General features: G+C 45.0%; 1 protein-coding gene across 1 annotated transcript in view; it reads right to left on the reverse strand.

Moving 5' to 3' along the window:
* Positions 1 to 540: 540 nt before the first annotated feature.
* Positions 541 to 21,923, reverse strand: part of LOC133339683 (myelin protein zero-like protein 1) — a 38,594-nt gene continuing 17,211 nt past the window's right edge. Inside the window, exons 3-9 of the mRNA XM_061547839.1 lie at positions 20,519 to 20,581; positions 14,402 to 14,544; positions 10,225 to 10,426; positions 7,347 to 7,489; positions 6,774 to 6,975; positions 2,971 to 3,113; positions 541 to 1,244 (exon numbers count right to left, since the gene is read on the reverse strand). Of these exons, the coding sequence (XP_061403823.1) occupies positions 1,002 to 1,244; positions 2,971 to 3,113; positions 6,774 to 6,975; positions 7,347 to 7,489; positions 10,225 to 10,426; positions 14,402 to 14,544; positions 20,519 to 20,581 (1,139 nt within the window). The 3' untranslated portion in view covers positions 541 to 1,001. The remainder of the gene's footprint in view (positions 1,245 to 2,970; positions 3,114 to 6,773; positions 6,976 to 7,346; positions 7,490 to 10,224; positions 10,427 to 14,401; positions 14,545 to 20,518; positions 20,582 to 21,923) is intronic.

The raw sequence follows: 21,923 nt of genomic DNA on the forward strand, positions 1-21,923 counted from the left end.
AGAATTATTTTATTATGTTTTATTTTTATTATTTTATTCCCTTCTACGTGACTTTACCGAAAGAACCAAGAAGATGAACCCCTGCAGTCACGAAAGAAACTTTAAATCGAAATTGTTTGATTATGTTGTAGAGGCCCTATTTTGTGCTTCCTTCACTTTTGAGAGGCTCTCGCTTTGGGTTCGGGGGCGCCGCTCCCCTCCCACGGTGCGCTGCTTCACCCCCATTCCTGCCGGGGGTCAGTTGGGCTGTTGATGGGTGCTCGCTGAGCCGCGCCCACACCTCGCCGCACCGTGCGGCTTGCCCATCGCTTCCTTCCCGGGTCTCCTGCCTGCACCCGTCGCCTGCTGGGCCACCATTTCAGCGGCCTGGCTGAGCGGGCGGTTGTTCGTGGCGGTGCTCGTGCGGCGCGGCTTCGTCCGCCGTGCCGCAAATCTCGACCGCCCCCATCCCCAAGCCTCCTACCTGACCCCGCCCCCACCCCCCAGCCTCCTACCTGACCCCGCCCCCACCCCCCAGTGCCTGCCGGGTGTCCTCTCCACGATCTTGCTGCCAGTGGCTGTTTGCGGGAAACCGCACCCACGCGGCGTAGTTCTCTCCGATGCCTGCGTCGGGCGGCTCTGTCACCGGGCCATGCGGCCGTCGGGTCCACGGCCATCCTGAAGCATCACGATGGCCGTGACGGTGAGTGGCCTGCGATCAGACTCTTGCTGGGGTGAGGGTCTCCCCCCCCCTTTCGTCGGCGTGCTGGGGGCTTGGGGGAGGTGGGCAGCGACGGTGTCGCTGGGCTGCAGGCCGGACAGCTCCCCTGCACCGCTGTCTCTCTCCTTTCTCGCCTATCATTGGCTCACGTAGACAACTCAGCAAATAGTCGAGTTTCTTATACTACAGGATGTGACAAAGACCTTTCATGGCTGTGCCAACAGAGTGAATTTTCGTGGTAAATCTGGACAATGGAGAGAATTAGAATTTTCGCTTAGCGAGAATGATAAAGCAGTCGGTGTTAAATAGATACATGGATGACATAATGCAAACCTGGTTCATTGTGAACGTTCAGCTGCAGATACCCGATGTCTTGCATGTTTGGCTTGTCGTATCGGGAAACTGTGACCTCACAGCGATATTGCCCGGCGTCGTGGGTCTGGATGTCGCTGATGGTGATGGAGACATTACACGTGGACTCATCACCCACCCACGTCACCTGCAAAGGCCTGAGGCTTCTCTTTCTGGATATGATCTTATACACCTAGATGGCAAACGTGAGAACACACCAGGGCATGACTGTGTGTCCACATAATACACGTGCTCATATTCTGAAAACTGACATAATACATATAGCATTGAATTATAACAGATACATATGTAGTGACATAGAATTAGTCACGTAGTAGCATAGCGCCGGTTACTGGCAGGGAAGGGGATCTGCAGCTCACAGCAGCCCTGACTGACAGCGGGTCACGTGATAGACCAGAGAGGGATCTAGGGGAAGGGTCACGGAAGGGGCACATCCAGAAACCGCTGGTAGCCAGCGATGGCTGCAGAGTTTGGTGGGACATGTTGTTTATGTCGTTTATTGTGAAAATTCCATCACAGTTCCTATGACCACTGTTTCATTGCTTTCATGGCTTCATTTTGGTGATTTCGAAACGTGTTTTGGTTTGGCCATGTTTGTGTTGTTGTAGTACGGAGTAAGACTGATGGCCTGAATCTAAGTTGTCTTGTGGTTGTTGTTGTTGTTGTTGTTTGACTTGCATCCCACTGGGATTTTTGCACACAGCGTTGGTGTACGGTGATTTTTCTGCAATATTTCGCTGTCTTTTCTTAGATTTTCTGTTTGCACTTAGTTACATATTCACTTTAAGATTATGAGACATCTCCTTTACCAGTGGCAAAATATAGTAGTAGGTTTTTACCCTTTCAACTGGTACAAAAACTGACAACTTTATACAAGGCATCATGTTTGCAATAACCACAACACAAGCAGTCAAAATGCAAACAAAAATAAACAACTCTGATGATGATATGCACTGCCCTTGTCAGTTTTTGTACCAGTTGAAAGGTAAAAAATCTATCACTATATTTTGCCACTGGTAAAGGAGATGTCTCATAGTGTACATGCTTACCCCGAGCTCTCATACTCTGATGGTGCATTGTCTTTGAGTTGTACGCCTTTTGGCGTCATCTGGTCCAACACCAGGGTGAGACTGGGCTCTAAGAAAAGCTGTCTCGGGTGTGGACCAATCAATTTCAAGGGCAGTGCATATCATTATCATCATCATCAGAGTTGATTCTTTTTGTTTGCATTTTGACTGCTTGTGTTTCACTTTAAGATGTCTTCTGGTTCATGTTTTTGTTTTTTGTTTGTTGTGGTTGCACCCGATTCAAGAGCCGAATGGCTCACAGGGCTTGTACCAAATACATGAACTTGAACTTGAAGTTCCAGAACGGGGTGTGGCCGGGGGCGGAGCCAGGCCAGGCTGAAAGTATAAGAGGGGCCCCTGATGGGGACCTCGGGGCTGTCGTTTGGAGTGGGATCCTGTTGTGCTGCTGAAGTCTTTGCGGCCATCTCCGTCTTCACCATCTCAGCGTCGCCAGCCAGGCAGTCTACCAGCCGTCCTGACTGGGAACCGGAGTTACGAAGTGTTAACTGTCAGGCCGTGTTAATTAACAGAGTGCCTTCGACTCTTAGTGTCTCCGAGTCAGTCACTACACGTATATAATAAGCCTACATTTTAGGAAATGGCTCTTCTTCAGAGTGAAGAGAACAGAGGGAATTTGAGATAATTGTAGGTGAAGATACAATACTGTACTGGTGTCTGAAAAACTTTAAAGTTGACAATGGGACCGGAAAATGAGATGGGGTAACCTCCATTGAAATAAATTAGCATGAAAGGGCGTTAATAAAGAACATTCAATCAACACTGTGAGCAGGAGGGTGTAAGTAATCGTGTGCAAGTGTGACAGTGACGCACCTTCTCATCGTGTCCGTCTATGGTCCTGAACCACTCCACCAGCGTCTGTCTAATACCCGTGATGTTGCAGGTGTAAGAGCAGGGCAGGAGAGCCGTGCTGCCCACTGTGGCGTCCTTTGCATCCGGTGTGACAACCGCCAGGTCTGTGGACAAACTCACGATGTTCACATTAGCAGTGGGAATTAACCTCGAGGAGGAGGAGGAAGGAGGAGAAGGAGCAACGCAATGGTGACAATTAGGACAGAGAGAGAGGGGGGGGTAAATTCGTTCCGTTAGACTAAGCATCTATTTCGGTCTCTAGCAGAGCAGTGCTATGCCGCATGTTAGAGATTGGTCCACAGAACGGGATTATTTAGAGCTACCTCTGAGGTCCCTTCAAGTGGAGCCAAGGTGGTGAGATGTTAACTACCTCGCCAGGTATACAGGGGGTGGTGGGTTCGATCTCGACCCTGACGTCCACTGTGCGCTTGTAATTTACTCTCCCCGTGGTAATAATAATAGTAGTTCAATTTGTAACGCGCGCAAATTTGCAGACGTAGTGGCCGCAACTCAAAGGCGCGGAGCCAAGCTCAGAGTCGCTCGAAAGCATGATTTTAGAGGTGAGTTTTTAAGTCTCTCTTGAAAGAGGCGATTGAGGTGATGCTGCGAATGTGCAGAGGGATATCGTTCCAGACTGTTGGGGCTGCCACCGAGAAACGGCGCATAGACACGATGACCATCCTGGATCTTGGTATCAAGAGGAGGTCGTGAGTCGCGCTGCGCAGGCATCTGCCGTGTGCTGAGCTGCAAGTTGTCAATAATGAAGAAAGGTACGGCGGGCAGGCGGATATGAAGGCATTGTGGCAGAGGCAGGCGGTCTTGTATGTGACCCTACTGGCGATGGGTAGCCAGTTGAGAGCACGGAGACAAGCTAGTGAGTCGAGACGGGGATGAGTGTGGGCAATGACGACGCGTGCTAGGTTGTTTTGTAGTCTTTGAAGTTTTTTTAGGTTGCCAGCGGAGGTCCGGACTAGGACGATGTTGCAATAGTCAAGGCGAGACCCAACTATGCAACATGCCAAAGTGTTGGCAATTTTTTGGTCGCGTGGATTTTTCTCCGGGTCCTCTGGCTTTACCCTCCATATGTCGAAAGATCCGTTTAGAGTATTTGGCCACAATACATTTCCATGTGATGAGCCACTTTGTTGAGCTATCATTTGTCGCTACTCAAAAAGAGCCACATTGCTCAGTGGGCCTTACCAGGTAAAATAAAAATCGTTTAGTTTAAGTGACATTGGATTCCCACAGCAGGCCGGATTATTTTCCGAGAGTGCATTGCAAAATCGAGTAATGATAATTGTTTTTTTACCCTTCTATCTGGCAACAAAACTGACACCTTTTTTTACGAGGAATAATGTTTGCATAGACCACAATACCTGCAGTCACAATGCAAACAAAAAACATAACTCTGATAATGTATGCACTGTCATTGAAGTTGATTGGTCCACACCCGAGACAGTTTTCCTTAGAGCCTAGTCTCCATTGGTGTTGGACCAGATGACGCCAAAAGGCGCACAACTCAAAGACAGCGCACTATCAGAGTATGAGAGCTCGGGGTAAGCATTTACACCATTGGAACCTCATTTGCCAGTAAAAAATATGATAATAGACCACAATACCTGCAGTCATAATGCATTATGACTGCAGGTATTGTGGTCTATGCAAACATGACTCCTTATAAAAAATGTGTCAGTTTTGTTGCCAGATAGAAGGGTAAAAAACCAATTATCATATTTTTTACTGGCAAATGAGGTTCCAATGGTGTAAATCGAGTAATGTTTAACACTTAGGCTTTCGCGACCAATGTCATCCATAATTCAGGGTTTTGGGGGTTAGACTGCGTAACTAGTTATCGAGAAATGTTTGTAATGTTTGATGGATGACACTCAAACAGACATCCAGGCAAACCTGCCCAATGCAGCTTTGTTGAATGCGTGTTTCGGCTCTGCACCGGTTACCTGATGTGGGTGGGTTTCCGGAACATGGGTGTCGTGGTTCAGCTATGCGTGGTTTAAAGCTAAGATTATCATCTTCGTGTCAAAGGATGCTGCGTCCATTGGAAGGTTTGAATGAATTTACCGTGAGACCTATTTATTTGCCACGTATCTTTTTGTGGTGTGTTTGTGTTTTTTGTGTGATAATGTAGGACTTGAAATGACACGCGTTTGGTTGCGCTAATTAAGGGGTGAGGTCGTTAAGAGACACCGCAGGTGTTAAGGGCAACTGAGGACAGAGTTGTTGTTGCGCCAATTAAGGGGGAGGTCATTAAGAGACGCCACAGGTGTTAAGGGCAACTGAGGACGCAGGCCGGTGATTGGTCAAGAGGGTGAGTGGTTGTTGACTGGCGCCGGGCTGACTACGATAACAGGATCACGTGAGGCAGGGGGCCTGGGGGCGAGTGGCGAAGCAGGGGATGAGATAATTAATTGGGGCTGATTGGTTCGGGTATAAAGGCAGAGCGTAGCGAAGAGACGGGAGTCTTGGTGAGTGTTGGAGTCGGAGCTGGAGACGGTGCCTGGGACAGAGACGGAGCAACAGAGAGTATAGTATGAGGTAGCAGTGAAACAGAGAAGTATAAGGTAGCAGTGAATAAGAGAGTACAGTATAGGGTAGCAGTGGATATAGAGAGCACGGACAGAGTAGCAAGGACGGAGCGAGTACAGCATAGCGAGCAGCAGAGTACCGGACCTGAGTGTAGGGAGAGAGAACGAGCCAAGCTGCGAAGCTGCGAAGCAGAGCGAATGGAGGAACATTGAACGATGCTGTCGGCGATGTGAACTATACGCGGAATAAAAGGAACGAGAAAGACTAAGAAGTTGTCGTGTCAGTAACAGTCCTATAATAACATAACACACACTCAACATGCACAACGCAAATGTGTACATAATTGCCGCATGCAGCTAGTCGTCCAATGTCATATGAATGCCAAGATGGCGAATCAATTAACATTCAAGTGACAGTGTTTGGGGCAAGCGTTGGGCGTGAGTGCCGTGGTACGGAAAGAGGAGTGGAGATGGGGGTTTTGTGTTGAGGCGATAGTGAAAACAAAAGAGTGCGCACACACACACAAGGAATGTAGAGCGAATCGGCATCCTTTAGTACAAAAACAAGCACAACAATTATTTAGAATTTGTAAAACAAACAGCAAGAGGTTATGATTTCAGACCCAGGAACGCAACCATAGTTTTCCCGTTCTGTCTATTATTTGACGAACGCGGTTTAGCCCAACGCGCCATTTTCCAGGTACGTAACGCCCGCTTTAGGCGATCTCTGCCTGGTTTGTTTAACTGGCAAGAGCTTGGATTATGGCCAAATTAATTGCAACGCCAGATAGACAAATATAACGTTACAATGTTTGCATAGTTATGTTTTTATTTATCTAATAATTTCACCTGTATAATCCGTTGAGAAGGAACATCTGATTATAAGGGTGCCAGGTGACCATGCTAAGATGATAAACTCATGAGACTTTATATCCGGATTGTATGCCAATTGAACACTGAAAGTGAAGAGTCACAGGTAGGAGTTGAACCCACATGACCATGGTTCTAGGTCCACGGTTTTGTCACGTGTACGTATTCGTGTTGAACTTTTTTCACACCGTACATAGCCAACCGCGGAGTTGCGGAGGAAGGACAACAAACCAAACACGAAAGTCAAGATGTAGAGTTGTCGGGTGGATATTGTGTGTTAGGTGTGGGCTACATGACAGATGATGGGAGCAGTGAGTGGTAGGACAGACCTATGAAGGACGTGATACAAACCTGCTCGTGGTTGGACATTCAGCTCTAGATACCCAATGTCTTCCATCTTTTGTGGGTACACCGTCACCTCACAGCGATATCGCCCAGAGTCGTTTGTTTGCAAATTGCTGACGGTGATGGAGGCGTCGCACTTGGACACATTACCCACCCAGGTGGCCTGTAAAGGCCAGTGGCTGCTCTCTCCATCGGTGTGTTTATAAACCTGTGGTCAATAAAGGTAAAAGCAGCACACAGAAATCCCAATGCGTTATATTGTTTCAGTATAAAATTCGTTCCAATAAAACCCGATAATGATTTTGTCTACAGGGCTTGCAACTGGGCTGGAGTAACTGTTGACAAAGTAGCTTCACGTGGAGACTGTTTGCAAAATGGCTGGCCCAAGCCTCAGCCCAGTCACGTGACCAGGGGTCCTCGATCTGAATAGAAAATAACAAACCTCTTCATCAGCGTTGGATATTGTAAATGCTCAAGGGTCATGTGACCAGGTTTACTAACAAGACTATCAATTCCACGCTTGCGCTTGCTGCAATTTAGTGGCAAATGGCGCACAGAACAGACAGAGGAGTAACTCACCCTCTCTTCACGCCCGTCTATGATGCTTAACCACTCCACCAGCATGTGGGTAATGCCGCTGATTGTACAGGTGTAGGAGCAGGGCAGAATAAATGTCGTGCCTGCCATTGCGTTCATTTTCTCTGGGGTCACAACCACGAGTTCTAGAGAAACCACACACAACGTCCGCATTAGTATATTTTCTTATATAATATATGAATAAACTCGAAGCATTTGTCAGTAAGATTGCGTTCAAAAAGTACACAACAGGCAGACCTCGTCGAACGCGGCGGGTTACGTTCCTGGAAAATGCCATGTTGGGCACAACTTTGTTCGACAAAAACAGACCTCATGGGAAGACTCGGATTGCCTTCGTGTATTCGATATGATCACCCCCTCTATCTCTGTTTAACTAATACTCACGTTTTTTTGGTTCTTTCGGTAAAGTGACGTAGAAGGGAAAAAATAAAATAATAAAAATAAAACATAATAAAATAATTCTCACGACGTTTCGGCCACAACGCAAGCAGCCGTCCTCAGGTGAAGAACAGGTCTGTCGGAAAGACAGCGTCTGAATGACGTGACTTTACCGAAAGAACCAAGAACCAATTAGAAGCGCCATGTTTGTTTGCATACTATTTGGTTCTTTCGGTAAAGTCACGGAGAAAGAAATTTAATTAAATAATAATAGAATACGACGTTTCGATTGCAACACAAGCAACCATCATTCATTTGTACCTGATGATGGTTGCTTGTGCTGCAATCGAAACGTCGTATTTCATTATTATTTAATTTAATTTATTTCTACGTGACTTTACCGAAAGAACCAGAGAGTAATTCATGCAGTGACGAAAGCTTCGAATCTGGTTTGACGGGGGTAATATTTCGGTGAAACGCAGTTTGACGCTGCTAACATGTTCGCATCTTCTTCTTGGTCACGTAGAATGTAAATAATAAAACTAATAAAATAATAAATCATAATAAAATAATTCTCACGACGTTTCGGCCACAACGTAAGCAGCCGTCCTCAGGTGGAGAACAGGTCTGTCGAGAAGACAGCAGCCGTCCTCAGGTGGAGAACAGGTCTGTCGAGGCGACAGCGTCATTCATTCAGACGCTGTCTCCCCGACAGACCTGTTCTCCACCTGAGGACGGCTGCTTGCGTTGTGGCCGAAACGTCGTGAGAATTATTTTATCATGTTTTATTTTTATTATTTTATTATTTCCATTCTACGTCGGCTTTACCGAAAGAACCAAGAAGATCAAGAGCCTCCTGAAGAGCAGAACCCACGGGCAGAGTCGTACCCCTGGCAAGGGTCGGCTCCAGCTTAAATACCAGTGAAGACAAAACTTCACTCAGGAAGGGCACTTGCTTCGTGTATTTTATTTAATAAGATGGAATGCAAGAATCTAAGCGAGGCATGTGCATGACAGCCAACCAAACAATACGAAAAATGCGAATGAGAGACATGCGACCTGGCAGGATAAATTGAACGACCCAAATGTCATACCCTACATGATACGTATTGCAAAACAGACGACGATAATGAGTTAATGCACCGTATTGTAAAACTAAATAATTTCTCAAAAAACTTTGACCACCCCCATTTTTAGGCACAATGTAGATTGTACTAAATGCACATCGTCACGTGATTAAATGATATGTCATCTGTGTTGAACTGTGTAGGATCATCGAATAAATGGCTCCCTCGAAATGCAAAAAAAAGAAGGGTTAGAATAGCCAGTGGGAGGCGTATCAGGTGTAAGGGGCCATTAACCCTTTATGTTAGGGATTATTAACATCATGCTAATCTTTCACATGACCATAGCCACTTCTGTGCCCTCGTCGAGGAGGCCGCTTTCCTATCTTACAGTTACATGCAAATTTTTCACGTTAACATCACTAGCCCCGGCCACTTCTTTATGGTCCTTGGGCTACACCCATTTCAAACCTTTTACAACAGTCTGCCTCAGCAGCAGGCCACGCTTTCCCACCTCATGACGGACGCTTGTGTTGCACCCAAAACGTCGTGATTTATTTTATTTTTCTTCTTCTTGGTTCTTTCGGTAAAGTCACGTAGAATGGAAATAATAAAATAATAAAATAATAATCATATGTCGAGACGACAGAGTCTGAACGACAGACCTGCTCTCCACCTGAGGACGGCTGCTTGCGTTGTGGCCGAAACGTCGTGAGAATTATTTGATTATGTTTTATTTTTATTATTTTATTATTTCCATTCTACGTGACTTTACCGAAAGAACCAAGAAGATGAATCCCTGCAGTCACGAAAGCTTTAAATCGAAATTATTTTATTTTCTACCTACGTGACTTTACCGAAAGAACCAAAGAGTATGGATTCCTGCAGTCACAAAAGCTTCACAATCAAGATTAGGGATTATTTGTAAATAAAAATGCGTGTTGCCTCAGAGCGACTCTCTTCTTGTTATTGACCCACTACACTAGTTCATCACTCTGACCTCTGAGTCACCTCATATCCGACGTTGTTTTAAGACTGCGTAGATGTCGTTGAGGAGCAGTCAATGGTCCTGATGTACATGGTGGTGATGAGATCGTAGCCAGTGGTTGAACCCAGTTCACCATGGCACTGGGCGCATGGCTCGAAAGTTTACATGTTGAGATCTATATGAGGTATATAGGATACTCTTAGTTTTTTCGGTAAAGTCACGTACGTAAAAAATGAAATTAAAATTAATTTAACTTTAATTCCAAAATTAAAAGAATTTTAATTTCATTTTTTACCTACGTGACTTTACCGAAAAAAACTAAGAGTATGAATCCTTGCAGTCACGAATGCTTCAAATCTAGAATTAGTCTATAGCATAGATGATCGAGTGGTGGGTGGTAATATAGACGTTTGAAGTAATTAACACAAACCTGATGGACTGTTGACAATTAGCTGTAGATACCCAATGTCGTGCTTGTTTTGTGGATAAACAGTGACCTTACAGCCATATCGCCCAGAGTTTTGAATCTTGATGTTGCTGACATTGATGGAGGCGTCACACTTGGTCGCATCACCCATCCAGGACGTCTGTAAAGGCCAGGAGCTGATATCTCCATTGGGGAATTTATAAATCTGTGGTCAACAAAGGCGAAAGCATGCACAGATCAAAGTTGTATGTATGTTGTATGTATGTTGTACGTGTGTTGTATGTGTGTTGTATGAATGTTGTATATAAGTTGTATGTGTGTTGTTTGTATGTTAAACTTCTTTGACACCAACAATGCCAATAGGAGGTGCGAGGGAAGGGCAACAAACCAAACACAAACATCAGTTTAAAAAAAATAGTTTTTCAATCTAGATCATGATTTAAAAGTGCCTCTCCAAGTCGAAAATAAACACAATGAGAGTGGCGCTGTGGTACGCAAAACAAACAGTGGAGAAGCAGCGGCTGACCCAGCAGGAAACAAGCAACGAAGGCACCGCAGCGGCACGAGCTGAGGAATCTGCAGAGCAGCGAGCATCAAGACAAGCCAGAGACTGCACAGTTACTGCTGCAGCACAGGCTGTGGAAACTACAGTGCAGCATGCATCAAGACAAGCCAGAGACCGCACAGTTATGGCTGCTGCAGAAGCACAGGCTCAGGAAAATCCTGAACTGCGTGATGTCCTCTTCTCCCACACCCACCCCAATGTGTGCATTTACTTCTATAGAGTCAGTATATACTTCTATAGAATCAATAGATACTACTATAGGGTCAGTAGATACTACTATTGTCATTATATGCTACTTGGAGTCACCAGATACTCCTTATGCTATTGTATGTAGGGTGTGTAGGTATATATGCCTACAAACTAAATACAATTTTGTGGGGTGAAGAATAAAACAAAATTGGGGAAGGAAACCATTTAGATTAAATATTTGCCCCACTTTCTGAAACTTTTTGATTCATGACTTCTGAAAGGCTCTTATAGTTTTGTGGACAGACAAACGGAATGCTGGGCGTTCATGATAGCTTAGTATTTGTGTATGTATAGATTATGTTTTGAAAGAGAAGATAAGATTTGATATATTTCCCCCCTGGCCAAAGCTGGGTACTTCCTGCTAGTGCTCTGATAAAATACGTGCAGTCCTTGAAACTGATTGGCCTACACCAGAGACAGCAGCCGTCTTCATGGCCTTGTCTCACCGCCGGTTTTAGACAAGAGAACAACGCCAAGAGGTAAACAGTACAAAGACAAAGCAAGTATCAGAGGATTTATAGCTCGGGTTTGAGCAGTTATACCTACGGGAACTTTTTTGCCGGTATCAAAGTGTAAGGAAGCTCCGACGAGACGCTCTTGAAGATGAAGGCACGATCTTTGTTTTCCTGTGTGCGGGAGGTTCACATCTCTCCTACGAGTACTGCCCTGTGGAGCCACAAACTCGTCTTCGTCCCAGGCAAGCGTCCCGACTGTTCGTGATCGTCCCCTTTCATATCTCCTCTCTCCCTGCCCTTAACTAGACAGTGCTTTCCTCTCCGCATGTTTAGTCATCCGGCCACCTGCTCTTAATTATCACAACCCATTCTACTTCTTGAATCCTAAACGTTTCTCTACATTAGTCCCCAACAGAAGTATGAAAATTAAGATTAGGTTTTACACTTTCTGGCAATAAAATAGGTGTTCACTAATATCACACTTGGGCACCGCACCCCTTAGTTCAGTGCACGCAGACCTCGCCAAACATTCCTGGGAAATGCCGGGTTGGGCAAAACCGCGTTCGACAAAGTAACAGACCTCATGGGAAAACTCTGGTTACCTTCCTGGATCCTGTATGAAAACCCTCCTCCCTTTTTGCTATGAATAATTCTGAACGATTTCTGCCATTTCGATTTGAAGCTTTTGTGACTGCAGGGATTCATCTTCTTGGTTCTTTCGGTAAAGTCACGTAGAAGGGAAAAAATAAAATAATAAAAATGAAACAAAATAAAATAAAAATTATTTTAAAAATTACTTATTATGTTTTATTTTTATTATTTGATTATTTCCATTCTACGTGACTTTACCGAAAGAACCAAGAAGATTTCTGCCATTGTTATGCTGAGTCACTCTCCACATCTTGTGTGCCATCATCATCATTGCGATCTACGGGCAGATGGCCCATAAGGTGTCGACTGCACATTTCGTCATTCATTTCCACTTTCCTGTGTCTTGTCGTGCCAATCTGCTCAAGTATTTGCCACGTCTTTCTGGCACCAAACTCTTCTTATGTCTCGATTTAAAGCTTTCGTGACTGCAGGGATTCATCTTCTTGGTTCTTTCGGTAAAGTCATCACGTAGAAGGGAAATAATAAAATAATAAAAATAAAACATAATAAAATAATTCTCACGACGTTTCGGCCACAACGCAAGCAGCCGTCCTCAAGGTGAAGAACAGGTCTGTCGGGAAGACAGCGTCTGAATGAAACACCTTCTACGTGACTTTACAGAAAGAACCAAGAAGATATTCTTATGTCGTCGTCAAGCCATTCTCCATTAGGTCTTAATCTCTATCTGGTTCCTTCCATTTTTCTGAGCGACAACACTTTGAATTTCCCTGTTGTTGTCCATCCTACAGATGTGTCCAAATAGTGCCAGTTTCCTTCTCATCAATGCCTGCATCATCAGGTTGTCTTCTTGCTGTGTGTGTACACTCTTGGGTTTTCAATATCGCCTCAACACAAAACCCCGGTCTCTATTACCCTTCCCATCGCCACGGCACTCACAATGATATTGGTCGCCAAAGCCTGCGTGTTAAACTGACTAACTTCTATGGGGAGAATACTTTTCTTCAAACCAGAAAATTGGAGAAACTCTGAACTAAGCCGATGAAGCTGTTGTCTTCACTGCCGTTCCTCTAAAGATGCAGAGATTACGTTGATTAACATTACCAGCTTTAAGTCAAGATATACCATGTAATTAACCCAGCCTGCAGTGGATACCCATTCTCATTTATATGCATTCATTAATAGCCCCCCCCCAACATCAAGAAGGGCTCACAAGTGATGCCATCACATCTACCCCTCTATTTAAGGAACTAAACAGGATGATTTCTCCACAAATATGGCTGTCTCCTGATGAAGCTAGTTGTAGTTACTACCAAAACATTGCGCTCAGATTGTAAGTGTAATAAAGGACTCGTTCACTGTGTCTGTCTCCGTTGTCCTTTATTCGGGTTCCTTTACACTTGTCCCACACGGCCCTCGCTCAGAGCCTCTCCGCTCGGCAGCTCGATGCTGCCTTCGCTCCCGTAGCCTCTCCCCACTCCGATGCAGCTCCACCGCTGCTGGTTTCCCCGTGCAGACCTCCGGCTGCCCTCACAGCAGCTCCCCCCGCTGCTGCTCGTCACTCCGTGCTCGGTCACCGCTGGCCGACGGTGCCGAGTCTCACTCCCTGTGTGGCGATCTCGCCACTCTCCGATCTCCGCCCTGCGTGGCCTCACTCTTTCCCAATCCCCAACTCTCTCCCGTCTCTTCCGGTTTCTCCCCCTTCAGACTTGATCCCTCTCTCCCACGTGACCTAACTCCTCCCCCCGTGACGTCATATCCGCGAGGCCGTTTACGCCCGCATTACATAAGTGTCGTGGCTTTGCTCTCCAACGCACAAGTGTGCTGTACTAGTGATAAATTGATATGTTCTGTTTATGTGACAATCCTTACTAATTGCATGCATCGGGTGGTGACGGGATTAATGACACATTTATATATTTACGCGATCTAACCCAAAACAACCTCTGTTACCGATCACCGCCCGTCTTCCGACAAACCGACGCATTCGAAAAAGGTGTGTTGGGCAAGGTTTCCCGCATTTCGATGTCCTACTCTGATAGAGAGATTTATAACTCACCGTTTCATCTTATTGGTTCTTTCGGTAAAGTCACGTAGAAGGGAGTGTCTGACACTGTCTTTCCGACAGACCTGTTCTTCACCTGAGGACGGCTGCTTGCGTTGTGACCGAAACGTCGTGAGAATTGTATTTTATTATGTTTTATTTTTATTGTTTAATTATTTCTCTTCTACGTGACTTTACCGAAAGAACCAAGAAGGTGAATCCATGCTGCAGTCACGCTAGCTTTAAATCGAAACTCACCGTTTCTTCACGTCCATCTATGATCCTCAACCACTCCGCCAGTGTGTGAGTAACGCCGCTGATTGTACAGGTGTAGGAGCAGGGTAGGAGAATCGTGCTGCCTGCTACAGCGTTCATTTTCTCTGGGGTGACGACCATCAGCTCTAGGGAAACCACACACAGCGCCCACATTAGTACATCTCGTATGAAAAATGAGAATAGGTTTTACCCTTTCTGGCAATAAAACAGGTGTGTTGAGATGTTCAAACTCTGAATAGAAACCTTTTTCAGGAAATGTAGTACTGCAGTAACCACGCACAGTAGTTGTGGTGAACATGCAAACAAACATGGCGCTTCTTCTTGGTTCTTTCAGTAAAGTCACGTAGAAGGGAAATAATAAAAATAAAACATAACAATAATTCTCACGACGTTTCGGCCACAACACAAGCAGCCGTCCTCAGGTGAAGAACAGACCTGTTCTTCACCTGAGGACGGCTGCTTGCGTCGTGAGAATAATTTTATTATGTTTTATTTTTATTATTTTATTATTTCCCTTCTACGTGACTTTACCAAAAGAACCAAGAATATGAATCCCTGCAGTCATGAAAGCTTTAAATCGAAACATGGCGCTGATAATATATAAATTGTCTTTAATAATAATGTCACTATCATGTTACATGGCGTTGTCTTTGAAACTGATTGGCCTACACCAGAGACAGCGGCCTTCTTTGTGGCCTCGTCTCACGAGCAGCGTCATACCAGAGAACGCCAAAAGGCGAACAGCACAAAGACAATGCACGTATCAGAGCATTTATAGCTTGGGGTGAGCAGTTATATCACTTTAACACGTAGCAGGCTTTCGCGACCAATATTATTCATAATAAACGTTTTTGGGTTAGATCGCGTTATTTTTAAATGTGACGTAACCCTCCACCACCCGACAAGGCCAATCAGTAAAAAAAGTGTCAAGTTGACAAAAGACAAAATAGTTCACTACTTTGGCCCACTGGTGTGTTGAAGAGTGAATCCACAACATTTACAATATTCTTGGTTCTTTCGGTAAAGTCACGTAGAAGGGAAATAATAAAATAATATAAATAAAAAAACAATAAAAATTCTCACGACGTTTCGACTGCAACACAAGCAATCATCATCAGGTGTGCATTTCACACCTGATGATGATTGCTTGTGTTGAATTTGTATTGTTTTATATTAATATTATTTTATTTTTTCCCTTCTACGTGACTTTACCGAAAGAACCAAGACTATGAATCCCTGCAGTCACGAAAGCTTTAAATCAACATTTACAATTTTTTAGTACGACGTTTCGCTGGTAATTTCGCTGGTAGCTATATCACGTTCTGATGGCAATTGGATATCGGTGTTGATGAGATTGATAGCCAGGAGTTGAAGCCATGTATTTTAATCCTTGTAGTGGCAACATGTCATGAGATACAGATTCCATTGGATCCCTCAAAGTGCAGTGTCACCTTTCGTGTTAAGAGTAGGCCCACGGAAGTAGATTTTTTTACTACTAAGTTTTTATCTTGATTTAAAGCTTTCGTGACTGCAGGGATTCATATTCTTGGTTCTTTCGGTAAAGTCATCACGTAGAAAGGAAATAATAAAATAATAAAAATATAAAACAATAAAAATTCTCACGACGTTTAGACTGCAACACAAGCAGCAATCATCATCAGGTGTGAAATCCACAGCAAGATGGACTTGTGCATCTGGTCAACTGCCAAATCGCTGTCTGTGGTGCTTACGTTAGGAAAAAACGCCACTTTTTTCAAATTTTCTTGCTGTGGATTTCACACCTGATGATGATTGCTTGTGTTGCAGTCGAAACGTCGTGAGCATGTTATTGTTTTATATTTGTATTATTTTATTAATTCCCTACTACGTGACTTTACCGAAAGAACCAATAATACTAAGCTTTTGTTAAATGTTATATCTGTCAGATGTTATACGTTGAATGTGTATTGTATATGATAAGCAGGCGTTATCATTATTGAGATTCGGGTGGACACTGTACATGGGGTTGAGCAGTGAGGTGGTGTGAATTGGGGTTGATTGGTGTGCATCTGGTCCTAATTGCAGATGCTCTTCAGAAGAACACTTTGAAATAAAGAGTTGCAAACTTGATTTGAAGCTTTCTTGATTGCAGGAATTACTTTTCGATTTAAAGCATTCGTGACTGCAGGGATTCATCTTATTGGTTCTTTCGGTAAAGTCACGTAGAAGGGAAATAATAAAATAATAAAAATTAAACATAGAAGAAACATAGAAGAACAGGTCTGTCAGAAAGACAGCGTCTCATTCAAACGCTGTCTTTCCGACAGACCTGTTCTTCACCTGAGGACGGCTGCTTGCGTTGTGGGCGAAACGTCGTGAGAATGATTTTATCATGTTTGATTTTTTATAATTTTATTATTTCCCTTCTACGTGACTTTACCGAAAGAACCAAGAAGATGCAGGAATTACTCTTTGGTTCTTTCGGTAAATTCACGTGGAAGGAAAATTAATAAAATAATAGAGTACGACGTTTCGATTGCAACACAAGCAACCGTCATCAGGTAGAACTAAATTTGAGAGGGAGACGAAACGCAGACACGGAGACACACAGACAGACACACAAGCAGAGAGAGACAACACAGAGACACAGAGATAGACACAACATAGACACACAGAGACCCAATGCCTCTGTGGCGATGCCTTAAGTAGAGAGAGAGGGGGGGGGCTAGGCAGAGAGAGAGGTGGGTCTATCAATGAATCCACCCCGAAGTGACCGAGGGAAAAAAGATCGAATGGCGATCAAAAGAGTTGCAGTTACATAACCCTCTGGTTGTGCCTTGGTGGTGGAGTCATCCGATTATCTGAAGGAGGGCAGATCACAACGAAGTGTATCCGCTCATCCCCTCCGAAATCATCATCTACTACACTGGTCAACGAAAAAGCATTTTTTTTCTGGCCTGGACTTTTGCAGCTGTTCTAGACTAATTTCAGGGTGCTGATTCCAAATCTGATCTCAGATTTGCTCTATCACATCTCATTTTTATGCTATCGGCATACCCCATTTTCATTGATTTTACACGAAATTAACTCTGTCACTTATGATTGCAAGTTGTTGCGAGTCAGTGACTGTTTTAGTGTTAAAATATGGTGCTGTATTTTTAGGATAGTGTGTTTATAATATAATTTCATGTAGATATTCACATTTATTTAATATTTTTCATCTGCAGTTTTTATTGAAAATGCAATATTTGATATCTCAAAAACCTGATGTGATAGACAAAAACTGATGCCAGATTTGGAATCAGCACCCCAAAATTACCTTAAAACCGTTGGAATACCTTATACCAGAAAAAGTGTGTTGACCAGTGTTATTAATGGGGGGGGGGGGGGGGGGCTCATTTGCAGTGACGTCACGTACGGATGTAGCACTGATAATTGTTTTTTTTTGTGCGCCTTTTGGCGTCATCTGGTCCAACCCATGTGAGACTAGGCTCTAAGGAAAGCTGTCTCGGGTGTGGACCAATCAACTTCAAGGACAGTGCACATTATCAGAGTTATGTTCTTTTGTTTGTATTATGACTGCAGGTATTGCAGTCTATGCAAACATGACTCCTTGTAAAAAGGTGTCAGTTTTGTTGCCAGATAGAAGGGTAAAAAAACAATTATCATATTTTTACTGGTAAATGAGGTTGCCATAGTGGATATAGCACTGTTGCTGCGTAGATTTATTTGTTACCGTCACTTTCTGTAAAGAAACGTCGTCATATTCGACGCGACTTTGTGAATCGAAATGTCTTTCCGCGCGACCTTCTAACGCGTGAGTGTCAAAATCCACCCGATCATGATTATTTAATTATTAATTACGGGGGGGGGGGGGGGGTGGCATGTGGAGTGACGTCACGCGCGTGGCGGACATTTCTGGGCTATTATAGTAGCAACGCGTTCCCATTGGCTCTGTAGCTATTGTCACTGCCCAGGTGATAATAAATTAGTGATGACGGTGGTGATGATGATGACGGTGGTGATGACGACGGTGGTGATGATGTTGCTGGTGATGATCACGGTGATGATGATGATGCTGGTGGTGATGATGATGATGATGTTGGTAGTGATGATGATGTTGATGGTGGTGATGATGATAACGGTGGTGATGATGACGGTCGTGATGATGACGGTGGTGATGATGACGGTGATGATGATGATGATGACGTTGGTGGTGATGACGGTGGTGATGATAACGACGACGATGATGATGATGATGATGATAGTGATGATGATGACGGTGATGATGACGATGGTGGTGATGATGATGATGTTGGTAGTGATGATGATGTTGATGGTGGTGATGATGACGGCGATGATGATGACGATGGTGGTGATGATGATGATGTTGGTAGTGATGATGATGTTGATGGTGGTGATGATGACGGTGATGATGATGACGATGGTGGTGATGATGATGGTGATGATGACGATGGTGGTGATGATGATGATGATGTTGGTAGTGATGATGATGTTGATGGTGGTGATGATGACGGTGATGATGATGACGATGGTAGTGATGATGATGTTGGTAGTGATGATGATGATGGTGATGATGATGACGGTGATGATGACGATGGTGGTGATGATGATGATGTTGGTAGTGATGATGATGTTGATGGTGGTGATGATGACGGTGGTGATGATGACGTTGGTGGTGATGACGGTGATGATGATGACGTTGGTGATGATGACGATGGTGATGATGACGTTGGTGGTGATGATGACTATAATGATGCAGAGTAGTAAGTTTCAATAATCGAGCCTTGTAGATACCACGCTACACACCAACGTGTTAGCTATGTCACAACTCAAGCAGTAGAGGGCAGTACGTTCCCATCTATTCCGCTACAGAGAGTCAGAGGTCGCAAACCGGTTTTGATTCCTTACCCGTACCCGGCCGCACCAGGGTCGCAAATGGGTACCCGTACCCGGCCGGATACCCGTACCCGGCCGGGTACGGGTATCCGTTCCCTACCCGTACCCTACCCGAAATGAGTGACAAACGGTTACTCACCAGTGACTCACGGCCTACCCATACCCGGCCGCACCAGGGTCGCAACCGGCTACCCGTACCCATACCCGGCCGGGTACAGGTAGCCGGGTATCGGGTAGGGTACGGGTATCAGGTACCCGGTTGCGACCTCTGCAGAGAGTTCATGTTACATGGCAGTCGCGCCGATGGATGTTTCGTCGTTCTACGAGCAAGAATTGAGGTGCTGCACCAACGATGATGTGACGGTGATTTTGTGCACTCGCTGTGCTGACTGGCCTAAGATCAATGCACTCGTGAATATGGCATTCATAGTTAGTTACAATAGTGATGTCAGGTTAATGAGAGATCGATGTCACCTTTTTGTCGTTAAGTAATGGATTGCTTTTACGAAAAATGAAACGGTCATTGAATGCTACTACGGTTGTTCTGTTGAGAATTACTTTTGTTAGATCACTAAATTAGCTTTCCTAGGCGGTCCATAGAAATTTTATGCCACTGCCCAGATAAGTAGTGATGATGATGAAGGTGGTGATGATGATGATGATGGGTGTGTTGATGGTGGCGGTGATGATGATGAAAGTGGTGATGATGTTCATAATGGTGGTGGTGATGATGATGGTTGTGATGATGATGGTGGTGGTTGTGATGGTGGTGATGATGATGGTGGTTGTGGTGATGATAATAATGGTGGTGATGATGGTGGTGGTGATGATGATGGGTTTGTTGATGGTGACGATGGTCATGATTATGGTAGTGGTGATGATGATGAAAGTGGTGATGATGTTCCTAATGGTTGTGGTGATGATAATGATGGGGGTGATGATGGTGGTGGTATTGATGATGGTGATGATGGTTGTGATGATGATGGTGGTGGTTGTAATGGTGGTGATGATGATGGTGATGGTGGTGATGATAATGATGGTGACAATGATGAAGATGGTGGTGATGGTGATGATGATGTTGGTGGTGATGATGGTGGTGGTGATGATGGTGGTGATGGTCATGATGGTGGTGATGATGGTGGTGATGGTCATGATGGTGGTGATGAATTCGAGTTGACCACGACCTGGTATTGAACTCACCTTGGCGCTGCGCTTCGGACTCCAAGCCGTTCCCAACCCCCGCACTGCCAGCGAGCATCATTCCTGGGGATAAATCAGAATTTCAGAATCAGAATTAATTCACTCATCCTGGAGGTATCCGATGAGCTATGAGGCTCTATATCACAGATGATCCAGTTAGGGCCACGGAGTTAGAACGTTACACTGATGATGGTCGCATTAGGGGCGCCACGGTGGCTAGCAGATGTTAACTACCTCGCCTGGTATACCGGAGGTTGTGAGTTCGATCCCGGCCCTAATTCCACACTGGCTAAGATATGTTAACTACCTCGCCTGGTATACAGGAGGTCGTAGGTTCGATCCCGACCCCTGACGCCTGCTGTTGTATATTTGGAGTTTGCGTGTCTCTCTCTCTCATCATCATCACGGTGGCTAGGAGATGTTAACCACCTCGCCTGGTATACCGGAGGTTGTGGATTCGATCCTGGCCCTAAATCCACAGTGGCTAAGAGATGTTAACTACCTCGCCTGGAGGTCGTGGGTTCGATCCCGACCCCAGACGCCTGCTGTTGTATATTTGGAGTATGCGTGTCTCTCTCTCGTATCATCATCACGGTGGCTAGGATATGTTAACTACCTCGCCTGGTATACCGGAGGTTGTGAGTTCGATCCCGGCCCTAAATCCACACTGGCTAAGATATGTTAACTACCTCGCCTGGTATACAGGAGGTCGTGGGTTCGATCCCGACCCCAGACGCCTGCTGTTGTATATTTGGAGTGTGCGTGTCTCTCTCTCTCATCATCATCACGGTGGCTAGGAGATGTTAACCACCTCGCCTGGGACACAGGAGGTCGTGGGTTCGATCCCGACCCTGACGCCTGCTATTGTATATTTGGATTGTGCGTGTCTCTCTCTCTCATCATCATCATCACGGTGGCTATGAGATGTTAACTACCTCGCCTGGTATACCGGAGGTTGTGGGTTCGATCCCGGCCCTAAATCCACAGTGACTAAGAGATGTTAACCACCTCGCCTTGTATACAGGAGGTCGTGGGTTCGATCCCGACCCCAGACGCCTCTTATATATTTGGAGTTTGCGCGATTACCCCGTGGTCTCGTGGATTTGACTTTGGGTCCTCTGGTTTTCCCTCCACATTAAGAATCAACATCACGCGTTTAGAGTATTTAGCTGCTATACATTTCCACGTGATGATGATGATCAGTCGCTTCGTTGAGCTATCATTTGTGGCCAGGTTGCTTCTGACAAAGAGCTACATAGTTCAGTGGGCCTTACCTGGTCAAATAACAAAAGTGTTTTTTCGTTTTTCTTTCTTACCATACGTAGTCAACCATGCTCAGTGTGCATGTACGTTGAACTTCTTTCGCACCGTACGTAGCCAACCGTGCTAAGCGGAGGTGCGGTGG

This window comes from Lethenteron reissneri, unplaced genomic scaffold (assembly GCF_015708825.2).
Source record: "Lethenteron reissneri isolate LAM-NWPU_2019-01 unplaced genomic scaffold, ASM1570882v1 scaffold_203, whole genome shotgun sequence".
Lineage (NCBI taxonomy): Eukaryota > Metazoa > Chordata > Hyperoartia > Petromyzontiformes > Petromyzontidae > Lethenteron > Lethenteron reissneri.